At 38.2% G+C, this 20602-nt stretch overlaps 2 protein-coding genes across 3 annotated transcripts in view; one reads left to right on the top strand and one right to left on the bottom strand.

Moving 5' to 3' along the window:
- Positions 1–1670: 1670 nt before the first annotated feature.
- The window catches only part of LOC122654433 (40S ribosomal protein S19), a 19236-nt gene continuing 304 nt past the window's right edge, over positions 1671–20602 (bottom strand). Inside the window, exons 2-5 of one of the 2 annotated variants that reach the window (XM_043848515.1) lie at positions 19575–19665; positions 19215–19398; positions 18697–18778; positions 1671–1681 (exon numbers count right to left, since the gene is read on the bottom strand). In XM_043848515.1, coding sequence (XP_043704450.1) covers positions 18706–18778; positions 19215–19398; positions 19575–19665 — 348 coding nt within the window. In that variant the 3' untranslated portion in view covers positions 1671–1681; positions 18697–18705. Of the gene's footprint in view, positions 1682–18685; positions 18779–19214; positions 19399–19574; positions 19666–20602 lie in introns of those variants that run through there. The other variant, XM_043848514.1, reaches the window with a different exon arrangement.
- LOC122654432 (UDP-glucose 6-dehydrogenase 2) lies at positions 10652–13216 on the top strand. The gene is made up of 2 exons (XM_043848513.1): positions 10652–10704; positions 11450–13216. The coding sequence occupies exon 2, from the start codon at positions 11470–11472 to the stop codon at positions 12910–12912; it is 1443 nt and encodes a 480-aa protein (XP_043704448.1). The 5' UTR covers positions 10652–10704; positions 11450–11469; the 3' UTR covers positions 12913–13216.

The following is a 20602-nucleotide window of genomic DNA, read 5'->3' as shown; positions in this document are numbered from 1 at the left end:
AAGAGTAAGCTTCTGATTGACAAAATAGCGACTATAAAGGAACTATTCGCTAGTCCGCATTCACCACAAGAATATATCGATTCAATTATACTGATTGGTTTTCTGGTGATCCGTTGTTGCAGAAATTAAACTTGTGTTTATTATAATTTTCTTTTCATTCTTACTCTTATTCCTGTTTTTGAACATTTGTAGGTAGAAGTCATTCATGGTTCAGGCAATAGAAAACTGTGTACTCGTTTTCTTTCATGTTGGAATTTGACTGATACTCAGCAGGGAGTTCACATTTAATGTGAATAGGTCTCCCTGCCTTGCACCTGAACTCAGCTCCTTCATGGATTGTATGTATTTATTAGAATAAATTCCAAACAAAACACGAACAAAAATGAAAACAGAGCAAGATGACACGAAGATTTAATGTGATTCACACACCAATATGGTGTGATACGTCCATGGGTGAAGCTGAAGATGTTTCACTATGTAAATTGGAGAAAGTTACAATGGAGATCTTTCAAGAACACTCAAAAAACGGTGTTGCTACTCTCTCCCAGAAACCCTAAATTGAAAACCCTCAAGTCTCGCATCATTATTACAATAAGACGGGTAAAAAATATAGATATTCCTCCACTGGATCGGGTTGAACTGTACCATCACCGATCTTAGAAAAAGTTCTATTTAGGTTGTCACCCAAAAAAATGTCAGAGCGAATCATTTTTGGAAATGGGTACAAGAATTCAAGATATACATAACAATATACATTACGGATCGTTTACAGCTTGGATCATGAACAAAGAACTAGATAATAGAGGAAGTATACTTGATTGATCACTTGCCTTCAGTTTGAGCATCTCATAAGAACAATGATTATCTTTGACTCCTGGGAGCTCAACAAGTTTTTCCCCCTTCTCGACTGAAACACTTGACTCTCGTCTTTTTGAGCATCAGAAAACAAAACAAAGTGTTTGTCAACATGTATGTGTTGGAAGTTGACTCCCAGTTCTGATTATCAGAGACCATTTGCTTGAAGCAAGAGTTCATATTCTTGCCAAGGCAAAGTTTCAAAACCAGTTTCCAGACACGGGATTGGCTTTCAGTAATTCTAATTTGGATCGGAATTGGCTGAAAACCCTAGAAAATGGAATCGGGAAGGGGGGGGGGGGGAAGATGAGGGCAATTTGATCACTCTAATCTTTAATTTTAGTAGATTTTTGTCATAAGGGCATTTTTGTCATTAGATTAACATCTCAAATTAATGGACTTGACCAAAGTGTTACATTGTTTCGAAAGTAAAGGGAGTTTGCAATTAAAAAACTTGTATGATAAATAAAAAATAAAAAATAAAAAATGAAGATCAAAGGGTATGCATGGTCAATTCCAAAATAGGTTGTAGGAATCAAATCGAATAATGCGATTCCATCAAAATTTCGATCATCAGATTCTTTGAATCATGTGCCTTAGGTCCTACTACTTCTAGTTCCACACCTACCAATTCCTTTCATGATGTTGGTATTATCAGTGTGGTGACTAGTGATTTTTTCTTGGTGTGGTCTTACATCACTAACTAGTATCCATCTCTGGAATCCTAACGAACAAAAATATTGTGAAAGATGATTACCCAAGAATATCAGATTCACCTACGAAACCATGTGTTAGGTGCTTGACTGATACATCAAAACCTCTAAAACTGATGAAACACGTTAAATCAAGTTATTTAATGTATCTCATACTAAATTGATCCAATTTAACGTTCATATACTAGATCTGAATCCCATTAGACATACAACATGTTGGTTGAGATCTTAGCCTAGGACACCCAGTCACACAGGTTTCATCAGACTTTTAACACATAATAAACACAACTAAGTTAAAGTTCCTTTTTTGTGAATAGAGACAGAGAGTCCACAGTACATAAGAAGTACATAAGAAAGTGGAAGAAAGGTACTATATTATAGATGTTTCTTAATAATAAAAGGATCCTTGGAGTTGGTGAATGATATAGTTTTCTATGGTTAAAAATAGAATCTGGGATTTTATTTGAATAATGCAAATACAATGTTATATCACAGCTCATCAAATTCTAACAAACATTCATAAAAATAAAAAAAAAGAAGAAATTTCTCTAACAACCCTTAACAACCAAAAATAAATAATTTTTTTTTCTTTAAAAGGAAAAAATTCTAACAACCACTAGTGAAATGTCCAATCCAACCAACAACTGTCCTGTTGTGCCGACAAAATTTTCTCCAGTCAGTTAGAACAGTGGGAAACTTTCCTGGTCGACTGTTGAGACCTTTATTATTTTATTTTCTATCCCGGGCTGAATTGGCTATACAGCTTTTACTCAGGTACTGTGAAGGTTTCCATGCTCAAGATACAAAATTTTCTTTTATCCCAGCCTACAACTTATGAAGGAGGGTTTCCCATGCCGTCAGTATGGGAAGAATCTCCCACACTATACTAATTCATGTAGGGGTGCAAGTTTGGCCCTGTCAGCTCGAATCCATCCTCGCCCGCCCTAAGTCCGAATAGGCCTTGGACTGAGATATTTGGCCCTGAGGGCGGGTCAGGGCTGAAAATTTCTGGCCCTGAGTCAGGGTTGGGCCGGGCCAGGGTTGAGGCCGTGGGCTAAGCCAAGCCCTGCCCGACCCGATTCTGTTTTAAGTTATACTATAAAATATATATTGATATAATATATATATTATAAACTTTAAACGTCACCCACATTTTGTTATATAATATAGTATATATGAAGACAATAAGTGATATAATACAATTTATTACAGTGTTATTTTATGTAAAATTGATAATTTCCTCCCCAGCCCATTCCAGCCCATGTATTTCCTTCCCCCTCCCCATGATCAAGGCCAATCAGGGTCAGCCCGACCCGACCCTGAGGGCGGGTCAGGGTTGGATTTTTCCGACCCTGAATCAGAGTCGGGTCAGGCTTGGGCCCAACTAAGGGGACTTAGGGTTGGGCTAGGGTTTTATAAAGCCCGGCCCAACCCGACCCTATTGCAGTCCTAAATTCATGACACGAGAAATAGTTTCGTCAATAATGGGGCTCACATAGTCAGGGAGGAAAGTGAATTTTTTGTGTGGATCTCACATCGTGAGGATGTGAGAGAATATGAGAAAGTATACCCACACTGTCGCAAATGATATAGGAGAGCACACCAATAAGAAGTGACAAAATGGTTTCGTAAACAAGGGTAAAAAGGTCATTTCATGAGTGTGCACTAGAGGGAGAAGAGAGATAGATATGGAGGTGCTAGCATACATTATGCACCAGACAAGGAACTCAATCCCTTAATATATTGTTAGATTAATTACACAATTACTGTTGCTAATGATTAAAATGCTTTCTAGCTATTTTGTTTTTGAGATTAAGTTCTCTATCTAAGAGTGTAGAGTGCGCTAGCACTTCCTTGGTCTATCTCTCTCCTCCCAACAAGGGATGGAGATGCCATTTCATAGGGAGGGAGGAGAGAGATAAACACATGGAGACACTAGCATACACTATGCTCAACAACACTTAACATTATCCCTTTGTTTTTTTGGGAGAAAAGGTTTTTTGTCCAATCGCATGGCCACTGCATCAGTGTGGGGCCAATGAGGGGGGCGCGCATGGGTATCCAATAGGAGAGATAGGATGGTCCCATTGTGTGTGGGTGCAGGGGAACGTGACTAGACAACATTCTTTTCTCATTGTTTCTAGGGAAAAAGAACATTACCTTATCGTGTAGCCTCTGCGCCCAGACACATGTGCGCGCAAAATTACCACCCTATTCCCTGTGAAAGAAAAAATCTCATCCATGTAAATGCACTAGCATACTCTCATTGACTCATTGACTCATTGACTCCTTTGCTAGTCATGGGCTACATAACCATGCAATGATCTCTTGCCCTTGTTTCCATTCTAACCAAACAGGACTTAAGTGATTGTGAACTCATCACTCCCTGTGTCTTCGCATTTCCTTGAACACACCATCTAAAGTGTGGTTGAGGCATGCATGCCAGGGATGACTGAATCTCCATATGGGCATCAGAGGCTGGAGCTGGAGAGAGAGAGGTTGTACAGAGCATGTCTTCCTCCTCTTCCTCCTCTTCCTCCCACCCACCATGAGATTCTTTCTCCTTGAAGGGTGTGAGTCTTTGGTTTGAAGGTTAATCTTCCATCTCTAGTGAGAGGGAAGGTGGTGGCCTGCATGGGTCAGGTTTCTACTCATCAAAGATAGGCTTTCAAAAAAAAGCAGCAACGAAGTTTGGTGCTTATCTTAGAGGTTGGAGTGTTAGTGTAGAGATATGAATCCATTTTTGTATTCTTGTCATACTCTTTACACGTTTGTTTTCATGTGCATTGGGTGGTGGGCGTTGACAATGGAGAATGAATCTTATAGATTCATAGATCCGACCTTTAACAGCTTATCACCTTTTAAGATAAACATGGCCTGGCTTGGCTCTTTAAGAGTTGAAGGTTAAAAAGTGATTTCTGTGAATAAGGTTAATTAGTTCATGTGATAGAGAACCTCGCATCCATCTTAATGATCAAATTTTAATCTAAAATAAGTTTGAAAAAAAAGTAGCTCGAGCTCTTATCCAAAGTCTTATTAATAAAATTATGAAAATGACATCGAATAGAAATAAATATATAATAGAAAATGGCATCTTTTGTAATTTTAGTTGCTTACTCTACTCATTTTAAGCTGAAATTGTATCAATGAGATGTTTGTCTCGAAATTTAACGGAAAAAAAAAAAAACAAGATATTTTCTAGCCTATACTCACCGTTTCAAAAATTGAAATCTGATGGTTCAAATTGATCGATTTAAATCAAAATTCACCATGACTGATCCCGATTTTGGACGCTTTGGAATGGTCAGTACTTCTGTAGTTTTTAGGACCGGAGTGTAGGATTCTTACAAAATTGAGGGGTCAATTCTGAGGTTTTTGGGATCGATTCTGATCCAAGGAATCGACATGAACCGATTGACCCGATTTCGAGTTTAAAATCCTTGGCCATTCATGAACTGCCTCGCTTCAATCATTTCTCATCAATCTTCTTCTCTTATTTTTTAAGCTCCAGTATAACTCGATTGGGGATTGAATTTCCTGTCCGACTCTGTAGTGTACGCTAGCGTCTCCCTGTGTCTATCTCTCTCCTCCCACAACAAGTTGACAAATATGTCATTTTATAGGATGGAGGGGAGAGAGATAGACACAAGGAGACATTAGCGTAGCTACACAGCTTGGCAGCATCTATCTCTCTCCTTCCTCCTAAGGAAATGACATATCTACCCTTTTATTATGGGAGGAGAGAGATAGACACAACTAATGTACGTCACACAACCGGTCAGGTAACTACACATGTAAGGGAAAAGACTCTTTGAGCCTAAGGCGTACACTGCACCTCTTCACATGAATTATTTATTATTTTTTTTTAAGAAAGAGAAAGAATAATTAAAATAAAAGAAAAAAAAAATGTTGCTGGGTTGGTCACGTGACTCTGCGCTCAAACACATGAACATGCAAAATTACCAGCAAACTCCTCTTAAAAATAAAAAAAATCCATGCCTCTTAAAGTAATCAATGTGAGAGAATGTAGAGTATCCTCACCCCATATATAAACAAGGAATGTACTAATACACAAGGGTGGTCATTGTAAAACATTACTCTTGAATCTTTCTTCCGTCCTATCCTTGTGTGTAGTGGAGTTTGAGTGTGTGACAGCCCAACAGCCAATAATAATCCATTTGACAAGAGAAGTAAAGTTTGGCACGGCCAGAGGCCAACATGAACTACACCAATTTAGTAACGTGTAGTGCAATTAATTTATATATATATATATATATGAGGAGGGTTCAGCGATGACTAATTTCTCACATAATAAGGCAGGTCTCATGTGAGACTAGTAACCAAACAAGGTATCTCACAATTTGTAGAAGTGTTGCCTCCTAATCACGCAAATAGGGTATCTCTATCTCACAATTTGTGTGATAAATGCATTTTGATTTTCACTTTGTTTTTTCTTTTTTTTTATAAATTTAATAAAATCAATGGAACTTATATCTTGTGATCTTTTGCTTCTTCCTGATTTTAGTTTTAGGGTTTCAAGAAACTCTGACCGATTCCCAACCTATTTTGATCCAATTCTAATCGATAGACACTGATCCCATGTTGAATTCCGGGTTTTAAAAGTTTTGGGACTTGGTGCAAAAAGAGGGAAGACTGTGTACATTATGACTCTCCCCTAGACTCCGCAGTGGCGGGAATCTTGTGCATTGGGTATATCTTTTTTTTTACAATAGGCTGGGCCTGGATCCTCTGTTAGTCTGTTACCACTTACCATCAGTATGGTCCACACAATCTGCTTGGTACAATTACGGCTGTCAGAACTAGTGTGGGAGCCATTGGCCCACTGAGAATATACGCAGGGGCATCTAATCGGAGTGGGATTTTTCATTTCACATGGGAATGACAGTCATTTTGTCCTTCCTGTGTCTAGGAGCAAGCTCCACACAACCTAGCGGTCTTCTATTTCCCTATATTGAATGAACATAATTTATAATTTAAATCCCAAGATAAATTATGATACTAGTTTTAGGTTACCATGATAAATTAAGGAGAGGGCTTCCCACAATGGGGGTGGGGGTGTGGGGGGAGGGGGCTGGAATTTGCACACTACATCAATGGCGGTACGGGGAAACGCCTCTTGGCATGGTGGTAGCTGCTAGTGGAGTAGAGCGTTGGCCTAAGTCCAAGGAGATCGAGGTCGCTTGTTCGACTCTCCCCCTCCCCTATCAGATGTATAACGTCCTGTGATTCCCCCTTGCCTCCCCCTCCCCCTCCCCATACCCCCACCCTTGGCCGGCTTTCCTTGAGTTGGGATGGCAACAACTCAACAAAGGATGCCAACCCTTAGTGGCCTATGAGCCCTTGATAGGATTTGTCCAAATAAAAAAAAAAAAAGGGAAAGGAACACTATCTAGGTGTGTGTGGTGCGTGGCCCCTGTGCCCACACACAGGGCCACGTGAAATGATCGCAGTACCCCCATGAATTTCTGCCTTTCCATGGGGGTGTAACAGTCATTTCGTGCAGTCTGTATATGGGCACAAGGCCGCATGCCGCACACACCCAGGTAGCATTTTTTCTCAAAAAATAAAATAAAATCAATGACGATGCGAAGAATGATATCATCCACATATGCCCTACATGGTCACAGCAAGAGAATAAAAAATTTCATGTGAGAGGGAAATAGTACCCATGCGTTTTGAGAAATATTTTTCTATAAATTAATAAATAAAAAGATCTCCACATTGTCCCCTTACACACATCCACTCATAGGGTCTCTTTTATGGAGGAAATTCTCCTTCACCACATTGAAGGATTCACCCTCAAATCTAAGTTCTTCATTATCCCCACATCTTGTATATTGAAGGTACCAAATGCTTTCAAGTATTTCCAAACATCCGTCCAAGTCCAATGATCAGTTCCTTTTTCACTGTGGCTTTAGGAAAATTAGGTCCTTTTGTTATTTAAGGAAAATTATCTTTTATTCAATAGTGTACCCTACATCCAAAAATATGAAGATTTTTCATTTAAATTGAATAAATAATTCAATGTATTTGAATTCAGATACACTATTGGTTCAAAGAAGCCTTGCCTTCTTATACAATGATTTTCCTATTGACACCTCCTAAGGTGTTAAAAAGATTTTAACTTTATTTTTTTACCTTTCTAGTATAATATATTTTTTTCAATGACGGTGAATATTGTAATTTCAAATTGTCACATAAAAAAAAAATTTGATGGTATATTAAAATACCTTAATTTTTAAAAAAACCTTTTATACTTTTACATTAAATACTACATTAAATAATTTTAAAAAATAAGACAATCGACAATTAAAAAAATGTATCAACTGTAAAGCGTCAAGTCCTAAGCACACCTATAGAAGTGTCATTCAAACACTCTTTTTTATATATTTTCTTTTTCATCTCTGATCATTGTGAGTTGTCCTCGCCAAATTAATAAAATGATTAGCTACCAAATATTCTTACAAAAAAAAAAACTAGTTACCAAATATTTAATACTAAATGCAGCATACACATCTCTTAAGAGTTAAGAGCCCCTAAACCATTATTATATAAGGAGAGGGGCATAATAAAATTGGAGTTTACTTTTTTTTTTTTTTTAATTTCAATAGAAAAATATGACATGTATTAGCATTTTTTATTTATTTTTTGGTAAAACACGTATTAGCATTTAAGTAGAGGATTTTTTGAGCATACACCATGAGCAATGCACCAATAAGATGTGACAACGCAGTATCATATATTAGAATGCAACGAGGGTGGAGGGGAAAATTATTTGCTCCATTTCCTGCCCTGTGCATTATTAGAGGGGTTTGGGGAAATGGACCAGGCAAGAAAATGGAACAGATAATGATCTAGGGTGGAGGAGAGAAGAGATACGGAGGTGCGACCATACCTACCTAATGGCGTGGACCAGTTTTTTTTTTGTTTTTTTAATGGTATTACAATTGCTGGCTACTTGACAAAACAGTTTTTTTTTTTTTTTTTAGGTGCAAGGTTTCACTACTGGACAAAACAGGTTGACACTATTGGTAGCCACAAGAGACCACATGTTATTATGAGAAAACGATTGTGTCATCTTCAGGTGACACCCGATTAAATGAATAGTAAAAGTCTAAAATGGAGTATGTAAGGGTAGTTTTAAACAAAACTTAAGGGCAATAGCTCATTGTTTGGTTGTGTAAAGCCTGCACCTGCACCAGCACCAGCACCGGGTTAATGAAAGTAGATGTTGGGGCATCAACATAGATGAGATTTTGTATGGGGCTAGGGTGGTACTTTCACATGCTTCTCTTTCTAAGTGTAAGAGTTATGTGACCAATTAACATTTTTTTTTATCAACACTTAATGGGGAAGTGTTTATGCAGAGAACGTGGCCCTTGCACGTACAGGGGGCCCATGAGAACACGTGATGAAGCATCAATAGAGGTAGCATTTCTGTCTTTTCATGAGGTGGGGTACAAAGTTCTTTTTCCCAAACTTAATTAGTAAACCATTCAATTTCTCTTGAAAGAGTTGACAATAGTATAGGGTGGTAGTCCTTGTGGACTCTACTGGACTGTGTCTTCTTCTCTTTCAAGCATGGATTTAGTAATCGCTCCAATTCTGAAAAATATGGTTGGGAATTAAGAGATAAAATAGAATACTCAAGGAGGTTTTGCAGATGAAATCGGATTTCCTGTGCCTCAGATTGTGTATCTATGCCCAAACACAGTCTATCACGAAAAGATCGACGCACCCCTGGACCAAAATATTTAATGGCAAAATCCAAAATTTGATTTTTTGCCTATTTTTTCTTCCCATTTTTGGTAAGATAATTAAGAAAGGAAATAGGACTGGCTTTGAGTTATTCATCTAAAAGGAAGGAAATTTTCATTTAATTAATTAATTAATTTTATAATTAATGGAGATTAATATCAAGAGATGCTTTTCACAAGTGCTCCCAGGTTTTGCAATTTCAACGGAAAGAGTCGTGAGTATCGCCTGGAAGGTAAACGGCAAAATTTTACCTAAGGAAGTGAGAGTCCATTAAATATCTCCTAAATCAAAAGTAGAGAGATAGACCCTCAAAGAAACACTCACTATACCAGTAGAAGAAAAGAAAAGAAAAAAGGTAATTTATTCATCTTTATGTCTTCTTCTTCACGATTGCTTAATTACACGTTTTCTTTTCTAATTAATCTCTGTTCTTCTTCTTTTTTTAATAATTTTTTAGGCATTTTATACGGCATGAACACGTTGATTGAACTTAGTTTTGTTTCTAAGAAATAGGTTTTCGACCTGTCACTTTTTCTTTTTTTATTTATTTTTTAATCTGTGGCTTCAACCTTACTCAATGCCGTCTGAGCCCATCAATGATCAAACACGTTCTTTCTGATTCTTCAAGTTTTCTTCTCAATGCTTTTTACCAGGATTGGTCAAATTCTCGTGCCCAGTTAAAACCCTAAATAATAATGCATTTCACCATGATTTCTCAGATACCCTTTGTGTTATTTATTTTTTTTTTTTCCTTTTGGAAAATTTATTTTTTGGCATATTCTGATAAATGAGTAACTGATTAAACTGCAGAATTCTAGAATTTGATTTTCAATTTAGGACGTTTCTGATAAACCCTAATAAAATTTGGTTTTTTTTTTTTTTTTTTTCACAGTTTAGCTGAAGGGTTTCTGCCTAAGTTTGTTTTAATTATTTAGAATCTGGGTTTTGCTGGAACATGGATTTTGATTTTTTTTTCTTCACTTTCCTGTAAATTTGTTTTTATGTATTTTTCCTTATATGATCTAATAATAATATGATTTAAAAAAAAATATAAGCAGCTGTGTTGAAAACGTGTTTGAATATTCCAGTTCAGCGGTTAAATTTGACTTTGCTTTGTTGTTACAATCTGAGCGGGGTAGATCTTAGATGGGCTTTTGGGTATTTAATGGTGCTCTTGGTCTCTTTGTTTTCCTGTAGAAGAAACTGAGGTCTCTTGCTCTCTTTTAGAGATCGACCGTTTCCACCTCTCTTCCACCTCTGTTCTCTTTGACGGTTATTCTCTCTTTAGAGATCTAACCTTTCTTCTTCATTCTCTTTTCACGGATTCCAAGAGCGGAAAAGAAGCTTTTTTCAGTAGGTATAGTGATCTGAACTTGAGACTTCAAATTAACATTACAGTTCTCATGTAGTTCTGCATTGCTGGTATGGGTAGTGGCGTCTGCCATCTTCTGAATTAGTACTGTTCTATTTCCTGTTTGAGGAGAATTTGTTTGTTGGTGATTTTTTTTTTTAGTTTCCTCTTTGCGTTTGTGGGTTTTCTGTCGTTCTCATATGATATAAAATGGGGTTCTCTTGGAATGCACAGATCGGTTGGTAGTACATTTTGTTGTAGATCTGAAAACTGCGATCCGTACGGGGAAATCTACTTTTTCATATGTGATCTCGGTTCCACAAATTGTAGGCCAATGTCACCATTTGGTACAAAAACCATTCTTTTTTGCTTTGCCCTCTTTCTATGCCACATGCTTTTACATGGGTTCTACAACTTCTGTCCCTCTCCCTCCTGGCCCAATTTTTATGGATTCTCTATCTGAAATCAATTTCATTTTTCTGTTGTGCTTGACAATTTTTTAGCAAATTATCTGTCAAATTGAAACAATTTCGTTTTGGGGAAGGATTTTGTATTTATTTACCAGTTTCAACGGTAATCCTGTTTTAGGATCTATTGGTCTGATACTCTGACCAGAGACTAGCTATTTATCCAACTTGATGGGCTCTGATTTTTCGTTTTCCTTTCTCTCCTAACTGTTATATGGGTATCTGGAATGGTATTTATTTCCAATGCTTTCTTTATCCTGAAGTATAAATTTGCAATCTTTCAGGTTGTCCATAACAAGGAAAAATGGTGAAGATCTGCTGTATTGGAGCCGGGTATGTTGGTGGACCTACCATGGCTATGATTGCTCTCAAGTGCCCGTCAATTGAAGTGGCTGTTGTGGATATATCTGTACCTCGCATCAATGCCTGGAACAGCGACCAGCTCCCTATCTATGAGCCTGGTCTTGATGACGTGGTGAAGCAGTGCAGAGGAAAGAACCTCTTCTTCAGCACTGATGTAGAGAAACATGTCTCTGAGGCTGATATAGTTTTTGTATCAGTCAACACCCCGACTAAAACTCGGGGCCTTGGAGCAGGCAAGGCAGCAGATTTGACTTACTGGGAGAGTGCAGCCCGTATGATCGCCGATGTATCAAAGTCAGACAAGATTGTTGTTGAGAAATCAACTGTTCCAGTTAAAACAGCGGAGGCAATTGAGAAGATTCTAACCCACAACAGCAAGGGCATCAACTTCCAAATTCTCTCAAACCCAGAGTTCCTTGCTGAGGGGACTGCAATCCAAGACCTCATCAAACCTGACAGGGTGCTTATTGGTGGCCGGGAAACTCCAGGGGGCCAGAAGGCAATCCAAGCTTTGAAGGATGTGTATGCCCATTGGGTGCCTGAAGACCGAATCATATGTACCAATCTCTGGTCTGCAGAGCTGTCCAAGCTAGCAGCCAATGCTTTCTTGGCACAAAGGATTTCATCTGTCAATGCAATGTCAGCTCTTTGTGAGGCAACTGGAGCTGATGTTTCCCAGGTGTCTCATGCTGTTGGTAAGGATACAAGAATTGGGCCCAAGTTCCTCAATGCCAGTGTTGGTTTTGGTGGTTCTTGCTTCCAGAAGGATATCCTCAACCTGGTGTACATCTGCGAGTGCAATGGCCTCCCTGAGGTAGCGAATTACTGGAAACAGGTCATCAGCATGAATGATTACCAGAAGAATCGTTTCGTGAATCGGGTGGTTGCCTCCATGTTCAATACCGTTTCAGGTAAGAAGATTGCAGTGCTTGGGTTTGCATTCAAGAAGGACACTGGCGACACAAGAGAGACCCCCGCTATTGATGTTTGCAAGGGGCTCTTGGGTGATAAGGCCCGCTTGAGCATCTACGATCCTCAAGTCAATGAAGATCAGATCCAGAGGGATTTGTCAATGAACAAATTTGACTGGGATCACCCTCTTCACTTGCAGCCAATGAGCCCTTCCTCTGTGAAGCAAGTTAGTGTGACTTGGGATGCTTATGAGGCTACAAAGGATGCCCACGCTATCTGTGTCTTGACAGAATGGGATGAGTTCAAGACACTCGATTACCAGAAGATCTATGATAACATGCAGAAGCCTGCCTTTGTGTTCGATGGGAGGAACATTTTGAACGTGGGGAAGCTGAGGGAGATTGGTTTCATCGTCTACTCCATCGGTAAGCCTCTGGATTCATGGCTCAAGGACATGCCTGCTGTGGCATAGACAGGATGCTTAAGTGGGTTAGCTTGTGGTGGGGACCATGTGATCAGAGTTAGAAGTTGAAGTTGATTCTTTAAATTCTTTTCCTTTCTATTGCTTCAGTTATGGGTTCAGATGTTTCTTTTACCTAGTTGCCAGAGTTCCCTATTCCTCCATCCTGGGGAGGAAAAGACATTTATGTTTTGAACTTGCATGGTATTCCATCTTTATACTATTGTCTGTTAGTCTGTACTCTCTAGTGAATGCCTGGATCAATGTGTTTCTCTATTTTGCTTAATATAAATGGATTCAAGTAATTTATGAACCAGTTTTATACTTAAATTTTTAAATCACCTTGAAAGAGACTTGAGTAAGCTGTATATGTGCAATTTGGATGCTCCATGAAGTCTTTTACTTGTGAATTAATAATAACTAGAAGGGCAATGAATTAATAAAATAAATTGTACTCCATGAGGTCATGTGGAAATCGTGTTTTCGGGCTAGTTGCTCTTCTCGCATCTTTGTTTGGTTCTCTTGCCACCGACAATTAGGAGGTGACCGAGAGGAGGCATGCAGCAAACAGGAGAGGTAGTACGGTAGCAGGATGTGTGTGGGTTCTGTGGGAGTAATTCCTGTGGTTTAGCTGAATCCTGCATTCTCTCCCCCATTTTGTGCTTCTCAGTTAATGTCAAACCCAGGTTCTAACCATTTCTCTTGCTGTTAAACCCTAACAAAATGGACCCTGCATGCAGTGGTGTGTTGATAATCTTTCACTACTGTTGAGGTATTCATGAAAATGGATTCAAATTTAGTGAGATGATTTTTGTTTGGATGTCTCTTGTGATTTGAGTGTGCTTTGATCATCATCTTGGTTATATTGGTTATTGTGTGCTGTTTTTGTTTGAGGAAAAGCATTATAGTTTAGAAATAGCATGAGAAAAAGGGCTGGAGAAGCAAGGGGGTTGAGGCCAGACTGGCAAGAAGAAAGAACAGAGCTATTTGGTTTGAGCCGCCTTTTTGATTGATGGTTTTCTTTGAGTGGTTAAATTTGATATCAGATTAAGAGATCCTTGGTGCTTCACCAACCTTCAGTTAGTGTTAGTGGTTGGGTGCTTCTAATCTAACCGGCAGGCCGGCATAGATTGGGGGGGGGGGGGGGGCAAGATGGGGAATCCCTTCACCGACCCTCAAGACAATGACATATAACTTACCATCAGACTCCCCAACTGAATCAAAAGAGTTGAGAGTTGGGTATGAGAGGATCCATCACTACTTTCATGTCTTGTCTCTTTCTAACTCCCATGTGTTATGTTCGACTCATTCTGCTACTAAGACACAGAGTCTAAAGCAAAATTGGTGCCGAGTCACTTCTACCCAAGGTTCGTAATCTTAGGTATCGGACTCGGGATCAGTCTAGGTCGATATCGATTCGGATCCGTCAAAATCATCCTAGACTGGCCAAAAATATCAAAATCCAGGCTTTACGGAATCGATTATTGTATCAGTCAAAAAAAATATTAAAAAAATAATAATTCTAAAAAAAACAGTAATCACTGTTTCTACGGCTCTCTAATCCCTAATTTTCTGTTGAGCTTATCTAATACCTATTGTTGAGCTAATCTAATCCCTATTTTTGTGTTAGTTTAACTTTTCCACCTTGTCAATTTCACTATCGCTATTGTTTAAGAGGAATCCAGGTTTAATTCCTAATAAAAAACGGTGAGATCCCTCCAAGGTAAGATCTTTCCCTTTTAATCTCGTGCATTTGAAGCTACCAAATCTCTAAATCAGAGTATGAAAGGCTACGATGAAGAAGAATTAAAAATTTTGGGCTTTAAAACCCTAGTTGCCTTAAGCTGATCAATGTTTTCATGGAATGAAATATTCCCTTACTCTTTTACCAAAAAAAAAAAAAAATCCCTCACTCAATTCCATCTAGGGCTGCAAGTTTGGCCTTGTCGGCCTGAACAGGGCCTGGGCTAAGATTTCTGACCCTGAGGACGGGTTAAGGCCAGAAATTCTTGGCGTTGAGTCAGGGTCGGGGTTGAGACCTCGGGTCAGTCCGACCCTGATTTTGTCCCTGAAGAAATTTCTTTATTTATTAAAAAATAAAAGGTATTATATGTATCTCAAGCACCTACCGCACTTGGCAGTTTGTATTGTGTAAAATCCAATAGCTACCAAAAATCTTGGGTTCAAGCCTCCTCTCTCACATCTTTTGTCTTGTAATTTTAATTTAATTATTGTAGGGCCAGGGTCAATCAGGGCGGGTTTGGGCTGGGCTTGGCCCATCAGGGTCAGGGTTAGGATCAAGGTATTTAGGCCCTGAATCAGGGTCAAGGCGGGCCTGGGCCCAGCTAAGGGCACTCAGGGTTGGGCTAGGGTTTTAAAAAGCCCGGCCCAACCCGACCCTGTTGCAGCCCTAATTCCATCTTCTAAAACAGTAAGATTCCGACCTTTTTTTTCGCAGATTTGATTCTCCCAAATCTCCCCTTTTTTTCTCGTAGATTGCAGTCTCCCAAATCTGTGAATCTCAATGAAGAATCAAGGTAAAAATATGGGTCCTTCTCTGCAAATCATGCAGATCAAATCGTCAAATTCGAATGGGTTATCCGATCCAATTACCAATTCACAAAACCTGATCAGGATCGCTCTAAGATCGGGATCGACTACTCCCGATACCAATTCGATCGGACAGATATTGACCGATCCGATTCGAGATTACAAACCACGCTTCAACCCTTTAGAGCTCACAGTCACAAGTGCGGTCTACAGAGCATCATTAATGCTGAAACTACAGCTGAGAACCGAGTCTCAAATTATCCGAGTTTGGCAGTTTACCACAACTCATGATAGGCTTATTGGTCTATCGAAAATTTTTATTATATATATTTATATACTAAGGTGATTGTAATACCAGTTTGTTTTTATCATAAAATGTCTAAGAAGGCTTAAAGTATCGGTATCGGGTATTGTATCGAAAAGATGATTTTAAGAGACGTATTGTATCAGAGAGTATTAATCATATCGGGTCACATATTTATCGTATCGGTGTTTTATCATACGATACCCTAAAAATAAGATACATATTGATTAGTGTCGACAAATACGTTAAGATACTTAAAACCTTGACTAAAATTAACTCTAAAACGAGGTCTATTGATTATATTTCAAAGTTGTTGGCTTTCTGTTTACACAGTCTTTTAGATAGAATCGTCACTCCTTTTCAATCTGCTTATGTAAAAGGAAGACAAATTATTCATACAATGTTTACAAAATTGTGAAGGGAAACATGGATGGGTTACCATTAAGTTGAAATGTTGAATATGTCCAAGGTTTATGATAGGTTGGAATAGAATTTTGTTCGATTGAAGTTTTAGGATTTTCAAGCCATTGGTGAGATCTTACAAGTTATCTGCTTTCTTCGATGACTTATTCTATAAACTAAAGGGAGTTAGTAATCTTTGATTTTTTTGAATCTTTCCTTTTAAGTCCTTATTTATTTATCTTTGTAATGGAAGGTCAGCGTGTATTAACGATATGTTGGGATCTTAATCTTTTCAAAGATATTAAATTGTTAGGAATACTCTTGAAATCACTCATCTGCTCCTTGCAGAAGATCCTTTTATCTTTTGTCGAGACAATATTGAGGATGTTAATACTATACAAGTTGAGTCAACTCTTTTTGAAGCTCTTTCGGGTTTATATATTAAGTATAATAAAAGTGAGGTTTTCTTTAGTAGAATACTTCACTTACCTTACGTACACATATACGTAGACTCTTTAGTTTGTGGGGAATGTTCAATTCATCTTTTTATCTTGGCCCCCCCCCCCCCCCCCCCCACTGCCCTCCCCCTTTTCATTTCTAAAGCTAAGAAACAAAATAGACTATCTTCTTGGAAATCTTCCTTACTAACACAAGCTGCGAGACCTGTTTTAATCAAGTCAGTGTTTCGATCATCTTTAGATACCATAAGTATTCGACTTTGGAGAGGGGACTCGACAGAAAGAAAAAACTATCACTGATACCTTGGGTTCAAATGTGTAAGCCCAAAAACTGGGTGAGTTAGGATTTAGACTTGCTCACATTCATAGCCAATCAATGCTTCTCAGGGTAGGGTGTCGGTTAATATTAAACCCTTCGACCCGTTGGGTACGAATTTTGAAAGCTAAGTATTTCCCTAATTCGAATGTTTTCTCCATCTAGACTTTAAACCAAAAAAAGGTTCTTGGATTTGGACTAGTTTATCAGTATTTTGCCTACTCTTCAGAAGTTAATTTGTTGGAAGGTGGGAAATAGAGTTTCGAGAGATATTTGGAAGGACCCATGGATCCCACAATGGACTCCTGGATCTATTAATGTTGTTTTGCATCTGTTGTGGAAGACTAAAATTCATCCTAGATTTCAAATTTTCAATTGTTTGCTTGGAAATTATTGATTGGTGTTTTGACTAAGGCTCCGTTTGCTTGCAAGGGGAATTAAAGAGAATGGAAGTGAAATTTTAAAACTTAAATAGGAAACTTTTGTAATCATTATCCCATTTGACTATATCATTTGCTCCAAATCATTCCATATTTGGTTATTAAATTTTACTTTATTTTGCATCCATTTCCCTCTGGTTTAAAAAGTAAAATAAAAATTACATGTAAAATGTATCATTACTAAATATGGTATGAAATTTAAGTAGTTTCTACAATCACACTGGATAATTATTACAAAAATTTCTTTTTAAAGTTTGAAAATTTTCACTTCCTTTCCTTGTAATTCCTCTTGCAACCAAACATAGCCTAAGGGAAACTTGAAACACTTTTTTTTTAAAATCTTGATGATATTTGTGTTTTTTGTTGAGGGGGAGGGAAACTGATTAACATTTATTCTCATCCTGCCCTTTCTCTATGAATCCCTCCAAGATAGAATTCTTTGTGATCTCATCCATTATTTGGTTGTGTCCAAACCAATCTCTTCATAGCTGCTTTCTTGTTATTTTAATGGACTACTCGAAATCATTGCGTCTTTAATCATACGCAATCGAACCCTAAATGGATTATATCCAACCTTCATAATTGGCTAGTTGTTCATCATCTATTTTACTTTTCATTGACTCCGCCCCATAGTCCACCATCTGAGACCAACCCGCCATTGAAGAGCATTTTTGAGCTCATACACCTTGACCATATAGCAGATTCTTAAAAGGAAACAAACAAAGCTATTATTGCGGATCTCTAGGTCAAGTGCCATCATACGGCTGGGGCACCACCCATGTGTGCACGGTGGGGTCCACTGTGCACACATGGCGATGCCCCAGCGGTATGATGCGCACTTGACGGCCCCCAGTACTGGGGGAGGACTTCTCATGGGAATACAAAAGGCAAAATCGATAGAATAGGCATTTGGACTGACTGACAGGAGTTGGTAACGTGGAGAAATGAAATTCGACCACATTGGCCATGGGAAGTGTTCACCATATTGTTGGATATCATATCTGTAATGAAGTGTTTTTCACATGTCTGTATTGTTAAGAATGATAGAGCTCTCGATTTCACATTCTCAATGATAAAAATAGTTATTTTTATTGTTCAAGAATACAAAATCTACCTAGAATACGTATCAAACACAGCCCCTAATCTATGCTGGCTTGCCTGTTAAACTAGAGGCACCCAACCACCAACACTAACTAAAGGTTGGTGAGGCACTAAGGAACTCAAACCAAATGGCGCTGTACTTTCTTCACCCCTTGCTTCTCCAGCCCTTTTTCTAATGCTATTTCTAAACTATTTTTTACCCCTCCACAAATAAAGACAGCTCACAGTTTGCATTCAGGGGGCAACAACAATCCTCCCAGCAACTTGATCAAGGTCACGTCGGCCACTGGATGTGATCCTCCTTCCACTGACACAAACAAATGGAAAAAAACAGCTCCGTAATTAGTTCTGTAATTTCCAACATTTAACAACTTATGAAAATCACAAGTAAATGAGTAAACGATTTACAATGTCTTCCAACATATCAACTGATTCAAACCAACCAATCAATTTCTCAAACAAAATGCATAGGATACTTGGGGGAAATAAATCTGGTGAACACTTCATATACAGAATGACAATCTAACAAATAACAAATTCATGGCATGGCTCTGAGTGGTGTGGGATCATATGACAGAATTCATAGAAGGGGTCATGCAGGTTACACAAGCTAGTAACAAAAGAAAACATTTTAACATTGGTGAAGTTTTCCTAATATTCATTTGTGAAGGTTTGGCAATTAAAAGGAAACTTGGTACTGCCACAATAAAATCCAAAGGTAATAGACACAAGATATTTCTTACCCTTTTGGGTCAATCTCAATGATGTTCATCTTCTCTAATTGCTGAAGGATATTACGAGGAATTGCACCACTGCTCTTGCAGAAATGGGGTGGCCGGCTACCATTCCTCTTGCGGCCACCATAGATCTTCCGGAAGCCACCAACACCAATGCCCTGCCTCAAGTAAATCTTCCTAGCCATGGATGCTACAATGAAGCAATAAAAGATTAATTGTAAGGTAAAGTAGAATCTATCATGTCTAATTGGAAAAATGCTTGCACTGCATGTATCAGAAACAAATGCAACAACAGAAAACAAACACACACACAAATCTATGACAATATACACAGAAGAATGAAAATTGAAGATACAAGCTACATACCAGCTCTTACATAGTACCAGTCGGGGTCATAAGGAGCAAGCTCCTTGAATGTAGCGGTCTTCACAATATCAGTCCAATGGGGAAGCTCCATCTGTTAACAGGAAATGGGAAAAAAGAACTGAGATAAAACATCTTTAGGGTTAGATGAAAATATGATAAAGATCGCTTTTAAGAACAAGTGCCCAAAGCATAACTCTAAAGATAAGGTCCAGGAAACACAGCCTTCTAATTCTAACTGATGTGAGAAGTGAGAACAGATTCACCCTCCAATCTTCAATGTAATCCTGATCAGTTTAACTGAATGAAAATTGCGCAAATTCTATATATGACATTGTGCTAAAAGAGCCTTAATCTCATGCTCCCCATAGAATTTAATTGACATAATGAGTTGAGCCGTTGCCAAATAAAAGGCCTGCCCACACAAATTACCTGGATGATCTTACAGAAATTTCTAGTTTATTCCTCGGATAAGATTAGCTAAAAGAATTCCATTCAGAAGGCAAAATGAATGCATGGGTACTGGACATCATGCAATATGTCGTATATCATGAGCTTACAATGAAAAGTAGAGAAAATATCTACCCACACTACAGAGATCAAGCCTTCCCCAATAGGAAGTCCACCGACACCACTGTAATCTTTCAGATCCTTAGATTTCGATGGAGCACAACTCAATAGATTGCACATTAAACCATCTGACTTCAGGATTCACCCTTTTGGCCAAAACAAAAAGGTATACAATAAAATCTCAGTTCTAACAGCACTAAACAAATAGATCAAAAAACCCAAGAAAGAAAATACTATATATATCTTGTCATACCAAACAAATTCGATAACCAAATGCTTAAAAGTGCTTATAGGGATCTTCTAACTATGCATTCCACATGATTTTGAGCATTCAGAAACAAATAACAAGACTTAAAGGTCTTTATTCATAATCAATTAAATGAATTTTTAATCCAAAACTAAAAATCCTAAGCATCAAAAGATAACGATCCCAATAGACAACAGCTAACAAATAAACTAAA

Source organism: Telopea speciosissima, chromosome 3 (genome assembly GCF_018873765.1).
Source record: "Telopea speciosissima isolate NSW1024214 ecotype Mountain lineage chromosome 3, Tspe_v1, whole genome shotgun sequence".
NCBI classification, from domain to species: domain Eukaryota; kingdom Viridiplantae; phylum Streptophyta; class Magnoliopsida; order Proteales; family Proteaceae; genus Telopea; species Telopea speciosissima.
Note: the sequence above shows the minus strand (reverse complement) of the source record. Positions and strands in the feature narration are given on the sequence as shown.